The 22,471-nt window shown below is 37.3% G+C and overlaps 1 protein-coding gene across 13 annotated transcripts in view; it reads left to right on the forward strand.

Moving 5' to 3' along the window:
• VTI1A (vesicle transport through interaction with t-SNAREs 1A) overlaps positions 1-22,471 on the forward strand; it is a 385,337-nt gene that overhangs the window by 59,094 nt on the left and 303,772 nt on the right. For 12 of the 13 annotated variants that reach the window (XM_012102936.4, XM_004020201.5, XM_012102941.5 and 9 more), the window contains exon 4: positions 22,086-22,163. The exons of the other annotated variant lie outside the window; for it this stretch is intronic. In XM_012102936.4, the coding sequence (XP_011958326.1) occupies positions 22,086-22,163 (78 nt within the window). The remainder of the gene's footprint in view (positions 1-22,085; positions 22,164-22,471) is intronic. 13 annotated transcript variants of the gene reach the window in all.

The raw sequence follows: 22,471 nt of genomic DNA on the forward strand, positions 1-22,471 counted from the left end.
AGAGTTTTGTCCAAAGAGAATGGGGTGAAGATGGTGGTACAATCAATCATTCATCTGATAGATGTCAGCAATGGTTTCACGTAAATGAAGAAATTACCAGGCTTTGGAAAAACTGGCTTTATCTTGTCTCTATACTGTACAAATATTCTAACATTTAGATAAAGGGCGATATTGCATTTTTAAAAAAACATATAAGGAAGAATTCAGGTGTTCTAACTGTTTAATGTTGCTCCCATCAGTGCTGGATAGCATACCTAACTTTATAAAGTCACACGTGCTTTTGTTTCTGGGGCTCTTTCCTGTGTTTCTCTTGTCCTTTTTTATTTTTCTTAATATCTATTTTCTTCTTACAAAATATTTTTTGGGCAGCATCAGGTCTTAGTTGCCCATGTGGGATCTTCCATCTTCATTGCAGCGTGCAGGATTTTTTTTTTTTTTTAGTTGTAAGTATGTGGGATCTAGTTCCCTGACCAAAAATCGAACCCATGCACCCTACATTGGGATCTTACGAGTCTTAGCCACTGGACTACCAGGGAAGTCCCTTACTTGCCTTTTTGTAGTACTTGATTCATTCCCATCTTCTTGAAACTAGCTTTCTTGACACCATACCACCTTTGTCTCTTCTTGGCTCTTTCAGTAGATTTTCAGTAAATCTCAGTAGATCTGTCTCCTTCAGTAAATTCTCTTTTTCTGTCCTTGCCTTAATTTCTGTGTTTTTAGGTCATTGTTGTTTTGACTTGTCATCCAGATTCATAATTTTATGAATTAACCGGAGAGAAGGAAAAGCTATGACAAACCTAGACAACATATTAAGAAAAGGTATGACAAACTTAAACAGCATATTTAAAAGCAGAGACGTCACTTGGCTGACAAAGGTCTGTCTCATCAAAGCTATGGTTTTTCCGGTAGTCACGTATGGATGTTAACTGGACCATAAAGAAAGCTGAGCACCAAAGAATTGATGCTTTTGATTGTGGTGTTGAAGACTCTTGAGAGTCTCTTGGACTGCAAGATCAAACTAGTCAATCCTAAAGGAAATCAGTCCTGAATATTCATTGGAAGGACTGATGCTAATGCTGAAGCTGCAGTACTTTGGCCACCTGATGCAGGGAACTGACTCATTGGAAAAGACCCTGATGCTGGGAAAGATTCAGGGCAGGAGGAGAAGGGAACAACAGAGGATGAGATGATTGGATGGCCATCACTGACTTGATGAACATGAGTTTGAGCAATCTCTGGGAGTTGGTGATGGACAGGGAAGCCTGATGGGCTGCAGTCCATGGGGTAACAAAGAGTTGGACATGACTGAATGACTGAACTGAACTGAATTTTGTGAATGCTCACAGCTTCCACTAATGCCTATATCCTGATGGCTTCAAAATCGTATCTCTAGCCCAAACTTTCACATTGCACACTGTACCCTTTTTTCAGTTGTCCATTGCACATATCCCAGTCTTATGGATGTTCAAATACAGTGTTCTAACCTGAATTCATTAAACTTACTATCTTTTATTCAAAATTGATTTCTTTTCCTGCGTTCATTACACCGGCTGATTCATATGTTGGTTATGCTGGTCAATATACCATCTACTCAGTTACCCATATGGGAAACCTGGGAGACATTTCAGACTTGTTTCTTTGCCTTAACCTCACATCTAATTGTCACGAGTCCCAGGGATTCTACCTCCAGAATATCTCTCCCCTCCATTCTCACATGCTCTACTAACTGCGGACCACCTGATTTCTCGCTTGATTTCTAATAACAAGCCTGCTTTCTGCCTTCTGACCAGTCCTCCTTCCATCTGTTTTCCACTTGAAGTCTAGAGGAAACTTCCTATTAAAAAAACAAAAAAGTAAATCTCATTAGGTTAAACTAATTTTTTGAGACTTTCCAGTACCTATGGGAAGTCAAATGTTTGTCAGCCAATCAGATCCAGCTAAAATATTTCTTTTCCTATTCAGAGTTTTTGATGTATTAAAATTGGTTGCCAATGTATAAACTAATAATACATAGAGTGATGATAATGTAATAATATCTATGTTAGGTATCATTGTTTATTATAGATTTGTTTGGTCTGAGTACGAGATGGTCAGTAAAACTTTTTGACTTTATTAATAGAATTTCTTCCAAAAACTAGACTTATTTTGTGTCATCATGACATATTCAGTTTTATAACTAATTCAAATGTTTCTGGTCTTTAATGGTAAACCATTTAAATGATTTTAAATCTTTATATTCTCTTTTAAGACAGATTCTAGGTTAAGGCATTTACCAAAAAAAAAAAAAAAAAACAAAGAAAAATGAAAGAAGTAATAAATGAGATACCACTTTCCGAATTCTTTTCTCTTCTGATCAGTATTTTGACATGGTTTGAGTACTATATTAATAGTGTATTTTTTCAGGAACTCTGTGATTTCATTACTAGTTGGAAAAAAAGCTTTTCTTTTGGCTAGCTATCCTTTATTTCCCCTGAAATTGAAAATTTTGACATCAAAGTTTACTTTTAAATTGAATAGTAAGATTATTTTTGTTGGTTGGGAATTATGAGAATCTAATTTTCTGAAATAATGCCTTAAGCAAAACTGTAGGTATTTCTTAAAAGGGATAATGCAGAAGTTTAAAGTAGTGTTGAGAAATCTGTATGGAGGACCTTTAAGGTAGATATTACTTCAGTTTCTGTAATCTATATCCTCCAATTTCTACCAAATTTTCAGTGTCATTTTACAAATAAGAATAATGTAATTAGCCATCTGTGAAGTGGCAAAATATGTATCGGTACATGTTTCCTAAAATTCTTACTTTAAAAAAAATCTACTATAAATTTTTTTACCTGTCTTAGATAAATCAGAGATTAGTATTTGCAGTTATATCTGTGACCATCTACTCAACAATTCCTACTAACAAAGAAAGCTTAGTAGATCAGATGGAATTGAATGGTTAACCTTTGTGATAAATGTGGTACAGTAGAAGGATGCTACTTACGATTTCTACATGTGATGAATTTCTTATGAATATGACTGTCATCAGGTCACGCATTTTTAATCATTTTTCTAAAAGTAGAACATTATTTGTATACATTTCTTCATTTTCTTCCCAACTCCTGCTTGTGAACAGCATGGTCTTGTCTTTATTAGCATTGGCTTCAGTCCCTGGAATCAAATGTCCACAGCTGGTCCGAAGAGTGGCTGGTTTCTTCCTATCCATATCTGTGGAGGCGTCCTCTGTGTTGTGTGCTAAGTTGCTTCAGTTGTGACCAACTCTTAGCAACGCTATGGACTGTAGCCCTCCAAACTCCTTTGTCCATGGGGTTCTCTGGGCAAGAATACTGGAGTGGGTTGCCATGCCCTCCTCCAGGTATCAAACCCTTGTCTCTTACATCTCCTGAATTGGTAGGCCAGTTCTTTATGAATAGTGCCACCTGGGACACCCTGGAGGCTTCCTCCATTCCCCCAATAATGAGAACAGCCACGGGTCTCTTTTCTATGATAAAAGGCTTATGGTTTTCTGGACTGTATTTTACTTAGATGTCTGTTTCATCAGCTCTCTGATAGGTTTTTTAAAATTGTGATTTTTGTAGCTTCTCCAGCTTGTTTTGTTTGTTAAGGTGAAAGCAACAGTCTCTTGTGATTTTCTGCATTCTCTGGGGAGCAGAATTCTTTGTGTAGTAGCACCTTCTCTGCTTCTCTGAACAAACTGTGTCCAGTAGTCTTTCTGCCAGCAGCCAGCTTACACCTTCTCACAGCCACTGTCTCAAATGAGACATACAGATCTTGTGTTTCACAGTGAGTCCCTCGCCTTTATAAAGTGTATTTTAGTGGTGCTTTTTGAGCTCAGCTATGGGTGCATCCTCATGTCATCCTTCAGGCATTTTGTCATCAAGTGGCTCTGCATGATCTCATCTGCTTTGGGACACCTCGCCTCGTATTTTGGGATCTATGAAAATATCTGTTTTCTAGTTTTGCTGAGAATGGAAAATGCGGAATATATTTGTTCCTGTTATTCACCCACCTACCCACACCCAGAGTGGGAGGAGAGGGAGAAGTTATGACTTAAAGGGAACCCGTTTCCTTGTGCAGCTCTGTCCTTATTGCAAGGCCCATTTAATCATGCCAACTAAGTGTTTGTTGTTTCTTTTATGCAGCTATAGAGAAAGAGACTCATAAAGGTTAGATATATTCTCTTCAGTCACACAAAAAATAAATAGTAAAACTAGGATTTGGATCGTAGTTTAACTCATACTGTCAAGTGCTGATAATGAAGCACATTACCTTTGGAATGTCTTTTGTTGTAGTACTGTCTGAATTCTTTTCGGAGTTTGGGATGACATCTATAAATATTTTCTCTGAGATCACATATATAAGTATTTGCTCTTCTAGAGACAGAGGAAATGGGTGAATGAGAGCCTAAAACCTCAGAGAACACTGAGGGTCAAAGCACAGAAAATCAAGTTCAAATATAAGTATAAAGAGTCAAAGGAAAGAAGACCGAAAAATGAAAGTCAAAATTGAGTCCCAAGGGTAAAGAAGAACTGGAATGGAATGGCAATCTGGTCTTGACAGTCAGAAGTTTGGGTGATAACGGGAGCAGAACTGAAGTGGCTATGTTGGGCATACGTGTGTGGGACCATCATAGAATAAAGAGCTGAGGCAGACAAACCTAGAGTTTTATATGCCAAAAGAATAGACTTGCTGGCATTCTCAATAATTATTGTATTTTCTCAATAGTAATTATTATTGTGATCAGAGCAATTATTGTTCTTTAATTCCCAGTATGTGTTTAGCACTCTACTAGTTATTTTGTAAACTTTACCTTGGCCGCTTCACAGGGGCTCAAAAGCTTGCTAGTTAATCATAACTAGAGAAGGACAAACCTGGGATTCAAACTTAGGCTCATCTGATGCCCAAATTGGAGGGCTTTTTAATTTATCATATTGTTTCTTCAAAGGACAAGAAAACAAATTTAAGAGAGTAACAGTAACTAGTCCTAAAACTCAAATAAAAATTAGTGTATGTACAGAGTGAAGTAAGTCAGAAAAGCAAATATCATATATTAACACATGTATATGGAATCTAGAAAGATGGTACTGATGAAACTGTTTGCAGGGCAGCAGTAGAAACACAGATATAGAGAACAGACTTGTGGGCACAGCTGGGGAAAGAGAGGGCGGGATGAACTGAGAGTGGTATGGAATCATATATATACTACCATAGACAATAAAATAGATAGCCAGTGGGACTTTGGTGCATGATGCAGGGAACTCAAACTGGTGCTCTGTGATGGCCTAGTGAGGTGGGATGGGGTGGGAGGTAGAGGGAAGTTCAAGAGGGAGGGGACATATGTATACCTATGGCTGACTCATGTTGATGTATGGGAGAAACCAACACAATATTATAAAGCAATTATCCTCCAATTAAAAATAAATTAAAAAAATAGTGTGTGTGTGTATATAATTTAACATTGAATGTATTCAGAGCAGAAGTAAGAAAGAACAGTAAAAAGAGGGGCCTCCTCGGCTTTACAGATCATAAGATTGGGTACATTTTGGTTCATGGTAGAATCTGGGAGAATCTACTAATGACCGTCTCTGAGTATTGTTGAGGTTACCGTTGTTCAATTTCTCAGTCCTGTCCAACTCTTTGCAACCCCATGGATTGCAGCACACCAGGCTTCCTTGTCCTTTACTATCTCCCAGAGTTCGCTCAAACTCATGTCCATTGAGTTGGTGAAGCCATTCAACCACTTCATCCTCTGTTATCCGCTTTTCCTACCCTCAGTTTTTCCCAGCATCACAGTCTTTTCCAGTGAGTTGACTCTCTGCATTATTTGGCCAAAGTATTGGAGCTTCAGTTTCAGTCCTTCCAATGAATGTTCAGGGTTGATTTCCTTTAAGATTGGCTGGTTTGATCTCCTTGTTGTCCAAGAGACTCTCAAAGTGCTCCAGCACTATGCCTAAAGATAATTCAGGAAAAAATTCTCTGGTGAGCCCCTCAGATGATGAAAGGATTGAAAAACTAAACAGATGAAAAACGGTCCTGGGATCATTTTCTCTGGACAGAAAGTTGTGAAGTTGTTGTGTCTTCCAGTCTGTGAACAACTGTTAGGCCAAATGTGGTCTGCCCCTGCTTTGGGGCTCTACACTATGTGTAAGAGTAGTGCCATAGATTTAAGTTTAATTTATGGAGCTACTTTCTGACAGTAATCCTTGACTGTTGGTAAATCTCCTTTGTGAAGGTTAAGAAACCTCCTTCCCCAGGTCTTTATCAGATATATTCAGTGTGCGATGACATCAGATGGCACTAGAGGATCTCTCAAGGTCCCTTTTAGCCCTAAGGTCCTATCATTATCGCATATTTATAGAGTGCCAGAATGGGCTGTGTTCTTTCCAGAGGTGGAATTACATCCTGTCCCTGTCCATGGCTATCACAGTCAAAATTAGACAGATCAGCAATATCTTGGTTGCCAAATCAAGTCAAAGTTTAGTGGGCATGTGTCTTAACTATGTGAGGGTGTGTTCTCTTCAGGAACATTAGAGCATGACTTAAGAGCACGTTAAAAGATCTTTAGTTAGTGCAAAACACCCCAATGAGATTTATATTAGATTCCTCTGGACATTTTTGTAAAATCATAGTGATAAATCATTGATTACTGTCTGTTAAGCAATCTAATTTATAAATATTGTCCTCAAAAATTTATTCAGAATAAAATGAAGGGAAAAAGAGAATTGTTTTAAATGGTAGATAATATTCCATTATTTTGAGCTGATAACTTTGAGTTTCTCTGACTAGGGATAGTTTAAAGTCCATTCTCATAGCTGAACTATAAAAGAAGATTATGTTGCTAATTTAAAACTAGCAAAAGTAATCTTGTGTCATTGTAGAAAAAAGCTTAAAGAGAACACCACTGTATATAATAAAAATTAACAGTTTAAATTGTCTAAATTTGAGTAATGATCTCGTACTTTCGTTTAACATGAACTATTATCCCTCTGATCAAGGATTTATTCTGGACATTTAGATAATCTCAGACATTAGCTAATTGTAGAAAACTAGCTCTGTCTCCTTAGCCCACTAATCTTTTCATATTTTTAAATCACTTTAAGCTTTTTATTTGAAACTAATTTCAAACTTTCAGAAAAGTTTAAAGAATAACACAAAGAACATACGTACATCCCTTACCTAGATTTGCCTATTAATATTTTGTGTCACTTTATCATTTTTGTATGCTTTCTCTATTGATCTTATCCACTCTACATGTCTAGTTTTTTCCTAACTGTTTGAAAGTAAGTTGACTACATCTGTTCATGTTTTTAAATTAATGTAATGTTATAACTTTCTTCAAAGTAAAAATAATTTTTCTCAGATAGTTCTGTCATTTACCAACATGTGGAGGCAACTTGGAACATTATATTTTACCTTGCTTTTAACCAGTTTTCTATTTTAGCTACCATTCTTGAAGTCCTTTTCATGTCTTGTATCTGGATTCTGCTATTTTTTCAGATTGTCTTTTTATAAAATCTGAAGTCTTGCCATAAGTACCTGTTGATACAACATAAAAAGTTACAGCTTTGTCATGTAAAATTTTACAAAATTTTGTAAAGTGTGAAGTTCTTGTTACATAATTTCAGTTGAAGAAAATTCATTTGCAAATATAAATATCTGCATTTGAGTAGTTGAGCTAATTAGATTTCTACTTAGTAAAATGACGCGGGTTCAGTTGAAGTGTTTGGCCTGTGATTTGTTCATTTTCTCTGTCCTCTCGGTGTGGATTCACAGAACTGTATTTGCATGTTCACTTACTTGCTTCACAACAGTGTCTGACTCCACAAGTCTAAGTCTGAATTTCACTGAGAGAGTAACTCCAGCAGAAGCTCCAGAATGAAGGTGCAGCTTATAGAAAAGGAAATGAGATTCAACTCAAAAATATTAAGGGAAGGGATTAAATCATTTCTATACTGATGAGCAAACTGATGCCATTTTTAAGTTGTGAAAATTTTATTACTTTATTTTTACTGATGTAGTTTATCATCTTTGATGTCTAAGATTAGCCAATTTAGAATAGATCAACTCTGAATATTTTCCCAAATAGTCTGAGCTCTGGAAAAGATTGAGTGTAACAGTGATGAGGTCAGTTCTCTAGTTTTCAATTACTCTTTATGAATGTTGAAGACACAGAGCCAGAATGAATTTAGGCTCAGGGAGAATGATGGTTTTACTACTCAGATTGACTGTTTTGTGGGCAGAGGCATCACCTACATTCCCCAGAGGATTAGAGCAGAGAATAAACTCAAAAGTGCAACACCATGTCAACTTTTTCATGTAGCCGATGAATTTTGACTAGGAATTTTGTTAGAAAACCCTGTTCTCCTCTGATAACTTGTAATTCCTGTCTGTTAGTATTTTTTTCTTATATGTTTATTAGTATTAAGTATACTTCGTGCTTGCCTCATGTTAAACCACCTTCAGAAGCTAGATAGAATTAGTTCTAAGAATATTTTTCTTTCTGTAGCACCCACACACAGGATATGTGATCTATAGTAATTCTTATTCATTTGAAATACGGCGATTTGTTTGTGTCAGTAGAGGATAGGTTTGTTGTTTTAAATTGCCAGATTTTGTTTTTGTTGGCATGTTCCCCAATACAAGTTGTATGGCTGACAAAAAATCTATTTGTATGACAGTTCAATTTAGATAAGTGTCCTCTGTTGTCTAATGGTACAATTTGGAGGTCTCAGAGATAAAAGCATACTGAATGCCAGCCTTGTAGCAGAGCTTCTTCATGCAGAAAGCAGAAATAATCCATATTCCTCAGGTCCACAAATCAGACACACAAAGGAGAAATATGTGTGCACATCATCTCATTTGAAAGGGTGGTCTTTTAGCTTCTACATAATGAGAAATGGGAATACCTAACTTAGGAGAACAATACAATAGCCAATATGAGATGTGCCTACATTTGAAATTAAAGAGAAATGTGATCTTGACTTATAAAGTTGGAGAGAGTTCTAATCCTTAGCGTTTTCCCATAGTTATTGGCTTTTGTTGAATGAATTAGCTTTCTGTTTTAACATGCCTACTCTGAAATAAGTTATATCTTTAGACAATGATTCTTTTATAGCTTTGATACTCTGCTATAGATAGGGTTGGGTTGAAAAGGTCTCTTTTACTCCCCAAGATGCGGCACTGAGAATTTGTACCTGTTGGCTTATCTCTGCCCAAAACCCTGTCAGTCTTTCCATACAAGTATCTGTCAAATATAATTCATATATAAAGAGAATGGTGAAATACGTGGTAACAACAGTTTCGGGGAAAGAATTGTGACCAGTGCATAAGGTAACAGACATCTTGGAAATATGGCTAAGACATCTTGGAAATGTGGATATTCTGAAAAATAAGAGTTTAATTCAAAGAGCCTGGTGATTGGATTTGGAGAGTAATGGAGAGAGTAGGCAGTTTTTTAGGATTTTTATCTGGGTTGACAATGTCCATGGTAACACCATACACCAAATTAGGGAAAACAGGAGGAAGAGAAGTATATAGGAGAGAGAATATGCCCCGCTTTGTCTGTGTTAAGTCTGAGATGGCTTTGGATTATCTATGGCACCAAGTAGAGATTAAATTTATGCAGAAAACATGTCTTTGCCTGCCTCTAGTTTGTGATTAGAACAATGGATATAGATGAGATCGAACAGATGAGTGAGAATAGGGCTAAGGCTGGAAACCCAGAGCAGACTGAGAGTAGTTATGATGAAGGAGGCTGAGAAGGAGAGACCAGGGCAGGAGGAATTTCAAGGGTGCGTGGTGGTGTACCTGCTAATGGGAAAGTGGGCAGCCGTGTCAGATGCTATCCAGAGGGCTAATAAAAAAAGAACTGAAAAGTGGCCATTGGAGCCAGAGTTGGCAACAAAGTGACTTACGGTGCTCACTTATTTGTGCAACACAGTAAGTGAAGTGTAGTATTGGCTCATGAGCCAAAGTATAAAATAAATATCCATGAATACTGATATCAGCTAATGATTAGATAGACAGATCTCATGCAGGAGAATGCCAGATAACTTATGTAGATACTCCTTCCTCAAGGAGGTGGAGCATAGCTCCGCACTCCTCAAATGTAGACTGCAGAGTACATACTGTACAAGAAGGGGTAGAAGAGTAGCTTTACAGTGGAGAAACATAATACTTCCTTACCAGGTGATCAAGACGAACATCAACAGTGATGCCATGTTGATAATCTGGACCCTTGATATGATGTTGAGGAAAAGAACATTTTGCCTCTGTGGTTTTCCACCCCAAAACTTAAAACCCCAGTCTGGTCATAAGAAAAAGCTCAGAGTAATCCCATTTGAGGGGCATTCTGTGAAAGTCCAGTACTCTTCAAAAATGTCAAGGCCATCAAAAACTAGGAAAGCCCAAGAAATTGTCATAGCCAAGAGGAGCCTAAGGAGACATGACACCTAAACATAATATAGGATATTAGATGGTGTCCTGGAACAGAAAAAGAACATTAGCTACGAAGGAGGCTGATAAAAGTATAGACCTCAGTTTGTAATAATGAATAATAATGAACGGATGAGCCATTCATTGTGGCAAATGTGCCACACTAATGGAAGGTGTTATGTTACTAGTAAGGGGAACCAGGTGTAGGTTGTATGGGAACTCTCTGCACTATCTTTGCAACTTTTCTAGAAATCTATAACTCTGCTAAACGAGTTATTTTAAAATGGTTTTGTCAACTAGAAAGTGATTGGTGTTCACAGGAACTCCCGCAGTGTGATAGGAAAACATCAGTTTGTTGGAAGTAAGTGGCTGCACCTTGATAACTATAGGTAGTGTTTGTAGAGAATACTCTTTCAAAAAGCTTCGCTAGGAAAGGCAGGATGAAGAACAGTTAGGCATTAGCTGGGGAGAGTAGCGCAGGGTGAAATGACATTTTAAAATATTTAAAGTTGGCTGTATATTACTGTATGTGAGATAGATGACCAGTGCAAATTCAATGCTTGAAGCAGGGCACCCAAAGCTGGTGCTGTGGGACAACTCAGAGGGATGTGGAGGAGGGAGGTAAGAGGGGGTTCAGGGTGGTGGGACACATGTCTGATTCATGTCAGTGTATGGCAAAAACCACCACCATATTGTAAAGTAATTAGCCTCCAATTAAAATAAATAAATAACATTTTTTTAAAAGGCAGAATAACAAACTCTCACCTTAAAAAAAAATTTAAAGTTGGGATACACTTAAAAATGTTTGCATTCTTAAAATTACAAGAATAGGGAAGAACCAGTAAAGAGTGACACACTGAAGATAGAGGAGAAAGAATATTACTTGATAAAGTAAAGCCCCTCAGTATGCAGAATTACTATTTGACTGAAAATGGAGAATCCTTTAGATTCACAACATGTTTATGAATCAGATATGAATATTTATATTTACTTAGTCGGACACGACTGAGCGACTGAACTGAACTGAACTGAATCCTATTTTATATGTTTGGGTCACCTTGGTATAGAAGTAATCTTCAAAATATTTCCATGGAGAATTTGGGCTAGAAGAGTTTTACTGCCTTCGTATCACAGTTATATTGGCTATATTTATAAAGCATTAAAAGATACATCATACACCTTTGAATTGTGAGCACTGTAAAGTCACTATAACGTGGTGGATTCTTTGGTAGATTCTTCACATCAGGTGGCCAAAGGATTGGAGTTTCAGCTTCAGCATCAGTCCTTCCAATGAATATTTAGGACTGATTTCCTTTAAGATTGATTGGTTTTATCTCCTTGCAGTCCAAGGGACTCTCAAGAGTCTTCTCCAGCACCACAATTTGAAAGCATCAGTTCTTCAGTGCTCAGCCTTCTTTATGGTCCAACTCTCACATCCATACATGACTACTGGAAAACCCATAGCTTTGACTATGGTGTCGGCAAAGTGATGTCTCTGCTTTTGAATACACTGTCTAGGTTTGTCATAGCTTTTCTTCCAAAGAGCAAGCATCTTTTGATTTCATGGCTGCAGTCACCATCTGCAGTGATTTTGGAACCCAAGAAGAGAAAATCTGCCACTGTTTCCACTGTTTCTCCATCTATTTGCCATGAAGTGATGGGACCAGATGCCATTATCTTAGATTTTTGGATGTTGAGCTTTTAAGCCAGCTTTTTCACTCTCCTCTTTCACCATCATCAAGAAGCTCATTAGTTCCTCTTCACTTTCTGCCATTAGGATGGTGTCATCAGAAGATTCTTAACACATCTTAATAACTGGTGTGGCTCCTCTCCTGCCATGTGGGTAGATTATTGCTGTTTTATGGTGTAGCCTTTGAAGATTAATCCTGAAACATATCTAAGTTAGACTCATAGGTATGGTTGTGACTCACTGTCTGAGATCAAACACTTTGTTCTATCAAATAAAACAGTCTGCATTAAGCATGTGTTACCCTTGGACTTTTGAATTTATTGATGTCAATATTCCAGATGTTGACAACAAAGTATAAGTAAAGATGTGCCTGTCTGTCTGTTTTGGAGGAGCGTGACAAGAAACAAAATCTACAGACTAATCAACTTTGTAGTTGATGATACATTCATAGAACTAGGTGAATGGAACAGCCAACCTTGCGCTGGGGAATGGGTGATAAGACAGCCACAGCCTATCTTGGTGGTCTGGTAAAGTGAAAGGAGGGTGGGCAGTGGGAAATGAATTCTGTCATTGTTCTGCCTGTTTTCTCACAGGTTTGTGGCCTTGAGTAGATCGCTCACCTGGCTTCAGTCAGTCAGTCAGTTTAGTCACTCTGTGGTGTCTGACTCTTTGCGACCCCATGGACTGCAGCACACCAAGCCTCCCTGTCCATCGCCAACTCTTGGAGTTTACTCAAACTCATGTCCGTTGGTCGGTGATGCCATCCAACCATCTCATCCTCTGTCGTCCACTTCTCCTCCTGCCTTCAATCTTTCCCAGCATCAGGGTCTTTTCAAATGACTCAGTTCTTCGCATCAGGTGGACCAAGTATTGGAGTTTCAGCTTCAGCATCATTCCTTCCAATGAATATTCAGGACTGATTTCCTTCAGGATGGACTGGTTGGATCTCCTTGCAATTCAAGGGACTCTCAAGAGTCTTCTCCAATACCACAGTTCAAAAGCATCAATTCTTCAGCACTCAGCTTTCTTTATAGTCCAGCTCTCACATCCATACATGACTATTGGAAAAACCATTATCTTTGACTAGACGGACCTTTGTTGGCAAAGTAATGTCTCTGCTTTTTAATATGCTGCCTAGATTGGTTATAACTTTTCTTCCAAGGAGAAAGCATCTTTTAATTTCATGGCTGCAGTTACCATCTGCAGTGATTTTGGAGCCCCCCCAAAATAGTCTGTCACTGTTTCCACTGTTTCTCCATCTATTTGCCATGAAGTGATGGGATGAGATGCCATGATCTTAGTTTTCAGAATGTTGAGTTTTAAGCCAACTTTTTTACCTCTCCTCTTTCACTTTCGTCAAGAGGCTCTTTAGTTCTTCGCTTTCTGCCATAAGGGTGGTGTCATCTGCATATCTGAGGTTATTGAGATTTCCCTCGGCAATCTTGTTTCCAGCTTGTGCTTCAACCAGGTCAGCATTTGTCATAATGTACTTTGCATACATATAAGTTAAATAAGCAGGTGACAACATACAGCCTTGATGCACTGCTTCCCCTATTAGGAACCAGTCTGTTGTTTCATGTCCAGTTCTGACTGCTGCTTCCTGACCTGTATACAGATTTCTCAAGAGACAGGTCAGGTGGTCTGGTATTCCCATCTCTTTAAGGACTTTCCACAGTTTGTTGTGATCTTCACAGTCAAAGGCTTTGGCATAGTCAATAAAGCAGAAGTAGATATTTTTCTGGGACTCTCTTGCTTTTTTGATGATCCAGCAGATGTTGGCAATTTGATCTCTGGTTCCTCTGCCTTTTCTAAAACCAGCTTAAACATCTAGAAGTTCATGGTTCATGTTTTGTTGAAGCCTGGCTTGGAGAATTTTGAGCATTGCTCTACTAGCGTGTGCCCTGGAGAAGGAAATGGCAACCCACTCCAGTATTCTTGCCTGGAGAATCCCATGGATGGAGGAACCTGATGGGCTATAGTCCACGGGGTCGCAAAGAGTTGGACACGACTGAGCGACTTCACTTTCACTTACTAGCGTGTGAGATGAGTGCAGTTGTGCAGTAGTTTGAGCATTTTTGGCATTGCCTTTCTTTGGGATTGAAATAAAAACCCTTTTCCAGTCCTGTGGCCACTGCTGAGTTTTCCAGATTTGCTGGCATATTGGGTGCAGCATTTTCACAGCATCATCTTTGAGGATTTAAAATAGCTCAACTGGAATTCCATCACCTCCACTAGCTTTGTTCATAGTGATGCTCCTAAGGCCCACTTGACTTCACATTCCAGAGTATCTGGTCTAGGTTGGTGATCACACCATTGTGATTATCTGGGTCATGAAGATCTTTTTTGTACAGTTCATCTGACTTAGAACCCCTCATCTCTACATTTGCAGGCCGATCTAGTTGATGCGCCGTGTCACTGGTCAACTATCACACTCTGTCATTTATGTGATAACCTCTGTGTCAGTTACACAGAATCCTCAAGATCATTTGTTCCTGCATGTCTGATCACTTGGCATAATGTCTGTGGATGGATCTGCAACGAATGGATCACTTTTGTTTACTAATGCTAGGCAGATTATGTGTGTGCGTGTGTACGCTCAGTTGCTCAGTCGTGTCTGACTTTGCGATCCATGAACTGTGGCCCACCAGGTTCCTCATGCATGGTATTTTCCAGGCATAAACACCCAAGTGGGCTGCCGTTTCCTCTTCCAGGGGATCTGCTTGACACAAGGACCAGACCTGCACCTCCTGCATCGGCAGGTAGATTCTTTGTCATTGTGCCCCCTGGTAGATTACATAGGAAGCCTAGATTCAAATTAATTATAAACGTCTTCATATTTTACTTCAGTAGTTCTTTTAAAACTGCAAATAAAAGCACCTGTTACATAGCATTCATTTATCAGAATATCATTTTCCAGTGGGAATATATTGGATATTTATTTGATTATTTCAAGTGTAGTCTGCATAGTTATTTTATATTCAGAAAGACTTTAAGGAGCTAGACTTCCTCTACTGCATACTTACACTATTCCAGATGTTGACAACAACATCTGGGCATTCTATCATGAGCGGATTTTCTGAATGAAGTAACTTAATTATTGATTGACAGACTAACATGATATAAGACACAGACACACTGTGTTCAATAGCAGTGTCAACGTTGTAAACTATAAGCATATGCCAGCAAGTGGGGCCATGATTCTAAGTAACTCAAGTTGCATTTTGAAACGCTGGTGTGAAACTTAAATTTCAGACATAAGTTTAGAAATGCTGGAGGAGGAAATGAAGAAGTGCAGTTACATGATTTCTGGGCTCTCTGTTTTGCAGATCCTTAAATGATGTAGCAGCAATATGGTCAGAGTTCCTAGTGTAAATAAAAGTCTCTTCTAGAACTGTGAAACATAAATAGAGTCGCTCCATCTGGATTGCATATGGGTTTGTGTGAGTCTATAAGTGTATATATAGAGATATAACTTCATCATATGCAAATAAATACTCATGATAACAAAGCTAAATTTTAAAAATAATTAAGAGAAAATGTGATATGATTTATCTTATTTACAGTCAAAACACAAATATCAATTTCAAATATGTAAAGTGTTTTGAAAGTACAAGCAAAAATAGTAAATGAGGATGATTATAATAGGAAGACTTTTTTTAATCTTGGAAATTTTTTTCTCTTATTACATACTCAAGAACAATGAGTTATTTCAGTGTTCACATGGTAACCTGCCTTTCCAACTGCTGGAAGCAGAGTGTGTTAGTATTTTCTCCCTGGTGGCTTGCATATGGTCCGTTGGCCATGAGTTTATGACAGAAAGTGTGCTTCCCCTTTATTAACACTACAGTATTGGTGACGTGTGCCATGTGCACTTTCCAGCAAATGAGCTTGACCTTTAACTCTAAACAGTCCCTTGAGCAAGAGCAAGCCATGTTTAGTGGCATGATTACTTAGAAGAGACAGATTGGAAGTTAGTTTCTCTGATAACATTAAAGAAATGCAATAAAGTTTTTATTACTGGAAGTTGTCCAAAAATTGTGGCACCATAAAATAGATAGTTGGGCAAAATAATGTAGTAGTAGAATTATAATTACCGGATTAAATAATATGACTTTTTTAAAGCAAATTTTGGTATATATTAGCAAATCACGTTTAAGGAAGATTGCACTAATTTAGACCTTCAGTCATGTATGTGTATTGGTTTTATTGCATCCTTTCCAATATTATGAACAAATATTTAGTTAAATGTCCTTTGTAATGTTATCACATTCAAGATATTATGGTAGGTTTCCATTTGTTTATAATATTTAAATCCTCACAAAAGCCCTGGGAAATAAATATTGTTAACAGTTTTTTAGAGATTGAGGAAAATGATGCTCAGAAAACTTCATTTGGCCAAGATCACATACTGAAATATCATTTCTGTTCTTTTCATTCACTACCCCGTGCTTTGTCATCTTAACAATTTTCCAAGGATGAAAAATTTGCCTAACAGTTGACTTTACCTTAATCGGTATCACTTAGTATGGTATCTTTAAGAGCATTATTATTATAATTTATTTTCATTATTTTTTATTTTTGGCCACACTGTGTAGTTTGTGGGATCTTAGTTCCCTGATCAGGGGTTGAACCTGCACACTCGTTAGTGAAAGCATGGAGTTCTAACCACTGGACAAGGGAATCCCCAGTATCATATGTTTTAATCTTAAAATTTTTTTTTTTTTTTGCTAAAAATTAGTACCACATGGAGAACAGTGTAATAAACAGAATTTCACAAATTTCTTTCTATTGTTTCCTCCAAAATTTAAGTTTCCTGCCCTGGATTGATGAGCCTTTTTAAGTCCTGAGTGGAGTGAGGATGAAAGGCTGAAATTGCCAGTGGAGAAATAGAAGGGAGGTTAAAAATGCAATGCCTTGTGCCAAAGATAGATGCATTTTAGAAAATGCCATCTGGGCATTATGGAAGTATGATGTTATTTAATTAGAACCAGATAAAATTAGGTAAGAAATGAGTGCCAGCAATTATATGACTAGCTAATAAATATAATTTCATGGTATTCTATATCTATCCCAAAGTGTTAATTGTAACAGGAGCAGTTAAATTCTTTAGAGCAGTTAAATTCTTTGGCTATGAAAGCATAACAGTTTTTAATAGGTGTATCACCTGGTAACCTGGGGCATTATTAAACATAGGGAAACTGAAAGACATGGTAGAAGCAATGGAAAAGTCTGGCCAGACTGGGTAATTTGTTTTAGACCTATGCAGAAATCTATTAACCGTTTCTTCTATAGACCAATTTGATTAGGAAGTAGGACAAGCTGTTCTTTCATTACTTACCAAATCCATAGTACACTTTGTATCAATTATTTGGCTGTCTGCAGCACATAGATTAGAATAAAGGGCTTTCTTAGTGTTTGTGAATGTTGTGGATTGCTGATTAGTAATTAAAGTACTGAATGAAGAAAATCAGGCCAAAATTGAATGGAACTGAGAAAGTCTTAATTCCCTAATACAGATGTTAGAAACAGATTGTCTTGAGCGGCCGTTCAACTCAGTAACATTTTACATAACCATGGAGTGTTTACCTCCCATGTTAAACTCACGTCCAATGCCTTAGAGATTGTTTCCTCTCCCATGCCTTGTGATGTAGCTGTTTGGGTATTAATTTAGTGAAATATCCTGTCTGCCAGGTGTGGGAACTAGCTGATTTTATTGTAATACCAGATCATTACTTAATTCATATGCAACAGAGTGCAGCACATGGAAAGCATTATAAATCTATTTACAATGTGGCTGGTCTGATGATAACATTGTATTAAATTCCCAGGTGAGGCAATTTAAGCAATTGCTTTGCCATGTGCACGCCATGGAAATTAAATTCTCATATACGCTCTAGTAATAAACCAACTTCATTGTTATGCTTATGCTAGTGGTGAGTGCTAGAAATCCTCATTCTGGTTACGTATACCCTGTTTCTAGTGTAGATTCATCCAGGAGGCGGTACCACAGATCACAGTTCTTAATTAGTTTAAGCTAAGTTAATTCATTTTGTTTCTAGTTTAGCAGTGCCTGTCCAGGAACACATTCAGTTCAGTTGGGAAATGTTAAGGTCAAGTAGATAGATTGTTTCAAGCCAAATTTCCAGAGAGAACTGAGCAAGTGTATCTGTTTGAACTTGGCTTTAAGAAAATCAGCCAATCAGTATGCAAACGTTGTGTTCATCAAGTAAAAAAAAAAACTGCTTGGCATCTGAAATTCTTGCTTTCTTAACCAAAGACTCACTTTTGTCATCAGTTTAAAATAACCCATTGATATTTTGTGCATCTAATATCTTAGGGATAGCAATCAGTTGTTGATTTGTTGTATTTTTAGGGTTCATATATGGTCTGTAGATATCTCTGTCCACCCAACTATATAAGTTAGAAGGAATAAACTTTACACAAACACACAACTAAAAGTGAGGTATGCCCTTGTATTTAACACTGTGTATATGTGTGTGTGTGTGTGTGTGTGTGTGTGTGTGTGGCACATATTGTCAATTGAAGCTTTTCTACCCTTACGGTACAGACCTGAAATTGCAGTAGATTACAAACTGCAGAGAGCTTCTGTCTTCTCCAGAAGCCACATATAAAGCACCAGCAGACAGTAGTAACTGACAACTAAGACTAAAAATGTTGACAATTTCTTGATTTGCCTGGTTAGCTTATGTATAGAAGTCATTAACTATTTATAAAATGCATTATGAATTGGGTTCCTTCAAACTGTAGCTGAATGTGTGACATTTCCAGCTCAAATTCTCATGCTTGCATTTGGCTAAAGTACAGATTTTATACAGTTGATAATAAAGTAAAAAATAGCTGATCAAGATACAGTAGGTGTTTCAGTTTCATTAACTTTGAATCTTCCAATTTAAAGTATGGCATAGTACTTAGTAATGTAAAATACTAACAAATTCCACAAAAGGTAAAACAATTTATTGATATTTAGGAGGAAAATTTCATAAAATAAGGATTTTCTCATTCAGATGAATTGGCCTTTTTGGGTGTTCAGTTATTTTAGTGATGATCCTGCAGGCTAAATTACAGTTTATTAAATTCGGCTTACTTAAAATTTCAAACCACAAAAAATTAGGAGAAAAGACCAATGGCAGGAATTTAAAAATAATTCTTAATAAAGCAAAGTGAATTTAAAAACGTTTTGTTCAAAGTGATACTTCAGTGTAAAGAATTCAGTTTTCAGCATCAGCTGTGTCATTTTCATGAGGAACTATTTCTGATATTTGAAATAAGTTGTCTTTTCATTCTGTAACAGCAGTCAGTCCTATCAGAGAACATTTTATAAACTCAGCATATCATGTGTTTAATTACATACAGAGAGTCATCCCAATGACCAGTTTGTACTATCCCAGTGGAAAAGAGTGCCATTTACAGGGCCCACCCTTCAACTATGGATAAATCTTGAGTGCTCCTCTGTTGCTGAGCCTGTGCACTCTTAATTGCTGGTTTTTAAAAGCAATGGATGCTAACCAAAACAAGATTAGTTATTTAGGCAACCATGTTTGTAATTTTCTTCTTTTGAAGTACAGAAAATCAAAATAAAAATATAGTGTAATTGAACAATCTATGCCAATTTGTTGGTATTTTGGTAAAAAAGGGAAAAGCAAAAACAATCCCCATATGATATTTTTGCATAGTGTGGAATGTTTTGGTCCCCCATAGTGATGAAAGTAATAATTAAACAGACAGCTCTGATACCACAGCCTGTTAAAAGGTTCTTATTTCCTTTATAAAAGTACAAAATACTTTTACTAGATAGTTTGAAACTATTGTAGCAAGGAGCCCCAAATAGGCAAAAAGAAGGGTTTGGCTTGAATGAAATATTGTGCTAAGGCCACATAGCGCACTGTCCTTATAATTTAGCATTTTTCAATACTTTACAGAGTCAGTAGAAATAGCTAATTAATAGTAGCTTCAGTAAATACAATAAGGGAAGCCAACTGAATATCTGCTGTTTGTGGCAGTGAGAAGCCTGCCATATTCAAAAAGGAATGAGTCGGGTCACTCCTGAATTGTTAAGACAGCTGATATAGATGTCATTACTGACCCCAGGCTAATGACCTACCTTTCCTGTTTTGTCCTTTCTGCAACATTGTTGGTTTCATTTATCTACTTACAGACTTAATACATTTGCCAAGGTATGATACACACATTTGTAGCAAGGAAGTGAGGCTTGGGGCAGAGACCTAGAATAGGAGGGGATACCGCCATCTCCTTTGTAACATTTTGCAACTTTTATATATTTCTATTTCCTGTGTGTGTATTCAGAGGGTAGTAAAATAAGGAAATTTTGTGCAGTAGAATGACTACTGAGCTATAGTTAGGACCGCAGGGTTCTAGTCTCAATTTAACCAAAGCTACCTTTAGAATTCCACAAGACTGATTTTTGTCTTCCGTAAAAAATAAAGGGATGTCTAGGTTAATTTATTTTTATTTACACTCTATTCAGTCCTTTTTTTAACAGGATTCTGCCAGAGAGTTAAGCCTTAATGCCCTGAGACTTACATGTAATGAACTAAACTCTCTCTCATGCCCCATCTTTGGGAGAATTGAGAATAGTCACAAATAATTTTCTGTGTTTTGGGGTTAAGATAGGGACCCCCAGTGAAAAGGCAAACTTTAAAATGATTTAAAATCTATTAGTTTTCCTTGTCGAAAGTTCTTTTAAGTTCCAATATAGTAGGATTTTATGCTTAAAATACTATGATCTCTATGTGGCAAAGCTCTGCTACTCATTCACTGGTTTAAAAATCTAATTAAAAATCTTGTTGACTTCTGCTCACAGATTATGGATAGTCCTTTTAAACTACAGTAATTTTTCATATCACAGTTGAACAGGTAAGAAATTCTAGGTCCTACACTGTAGACCCCAAATAGGAAAAGATTAACATTTCCCAGCTGCCATTTTTTAATTGACTGATTTTGCTCAGTTAGTTCAGAGGCAGAAAAGGCAGTAAAGTAAGTTGTACATCCATATTTGGGTCTGAAATAGTGATGCTGAAGTAGGATCTGAGGATGGCACTCTAGCTTCACAACTAATTTTCAGAGCTTTTTAGCTTTTCCAAATGTGTGCACGTTTAGATAATTCATGAATTGCTTGCAGACATGTCCCTCTGACTTTACTGGTTAAGGTAGACTTCTTGTAAAACAAAATTTCAGTGTGTGAAAAATCAATTCATAGCTCACTTGCCTTTATTTACTGGAATTGTGAAAAGTTGACTCATAGCCTACCTGCCTTTGTTTACTGGGATTGGGAAATTTGTTTTACCAGATACACGTACACACACTACGTTTCCTTAGGCCATTTTTATATAGGACTAGGAGACATTTAAATTATAGTTTGGAAACAGGATGGGCTTTTAAATTCCATCTCTTTCTCATTAGTAACATCACAATAATGAAGGAAATGGGGATATGCTCTTTTCCAGGCATCCCAGTATATAGCTGGAGATATATTATCCTAGAATTAGAGATTTTAAAAGACCTATATTGTAGAGTCTATTTCCTGCCACAGTGTTAAAGACCCTATATATTCTTGTTTTAACTGCATCTGGTGAGAGTAGCAGATATACAGCAAAATAGCTGTATTTCTTTCAGCTTCGTGGTCTGATCTGAATGACTGCGTGGAATAACATATCAGTTCTGATCCGTTTGTCAGTATTAATAGAGGACTCACACAATGCAGAGTTTTCATCCATTACTGGCATTTGAAAAAACTTATAATTTACATTAAACTCCTCAAGTTCAAGAACTTTGCACAACTTTGGTTTGCAGATTTGAGCAAATAGGTTTCCATTAGGGGGCTCTCGAGGTTTGAGATGATCCGTCTTGATACCAATAATGCTTGGAAGCCTTTACTTTCTAACGTTCATCTTGCTCTCTCCCTTTCTGTTTTGTTTTATAGAAAAGGTCACGGATCGCCTACAGTGACGAAGTACGGAATGAGCTCCTAGGGGATGATGGGAATTCCTCAGAGAACCAGGTAGAATGCTAATCAGGAAGGCCCGGTGGGTGGCTGGAGGGTGAAGGAGGTCACTGGCACACTGGGCTCTCAAGCTGCTCTGTAACAGTATTAGCAACAACTCATGTGGAAGCGATACTGTTTAATGCAAAGCTGGAGTCTTAATCAACTTCAAAATGTTTCTTGGAGATCTTACATTTAACCCTTTACCTTGTGATCACTGTCTGCTATCTTTTAAAAAAATCTTTTCTTCTCTTTTCTTTATTATTTAGTACTTAAGGAATAACTTGAAACACACTGTTTGTGGACAAAGCCAAGGTCCTCACCTC

Source organism: Ovis aries, chromosome 22, assembly GCF_016772045.2.
Source record: "Ovis aries strain OAR_USU_Benz2616 breed Rambouillet chromosome 22, ARS-UI_Ramb_v3.0, whole genome shotgun sequence".
NCBI classification, from domain to species: Eukaryota; Metazoa; Chordata; class Mammalia; order Artiodactyla; family Bovidae; genus Ovis; species Ovis aries.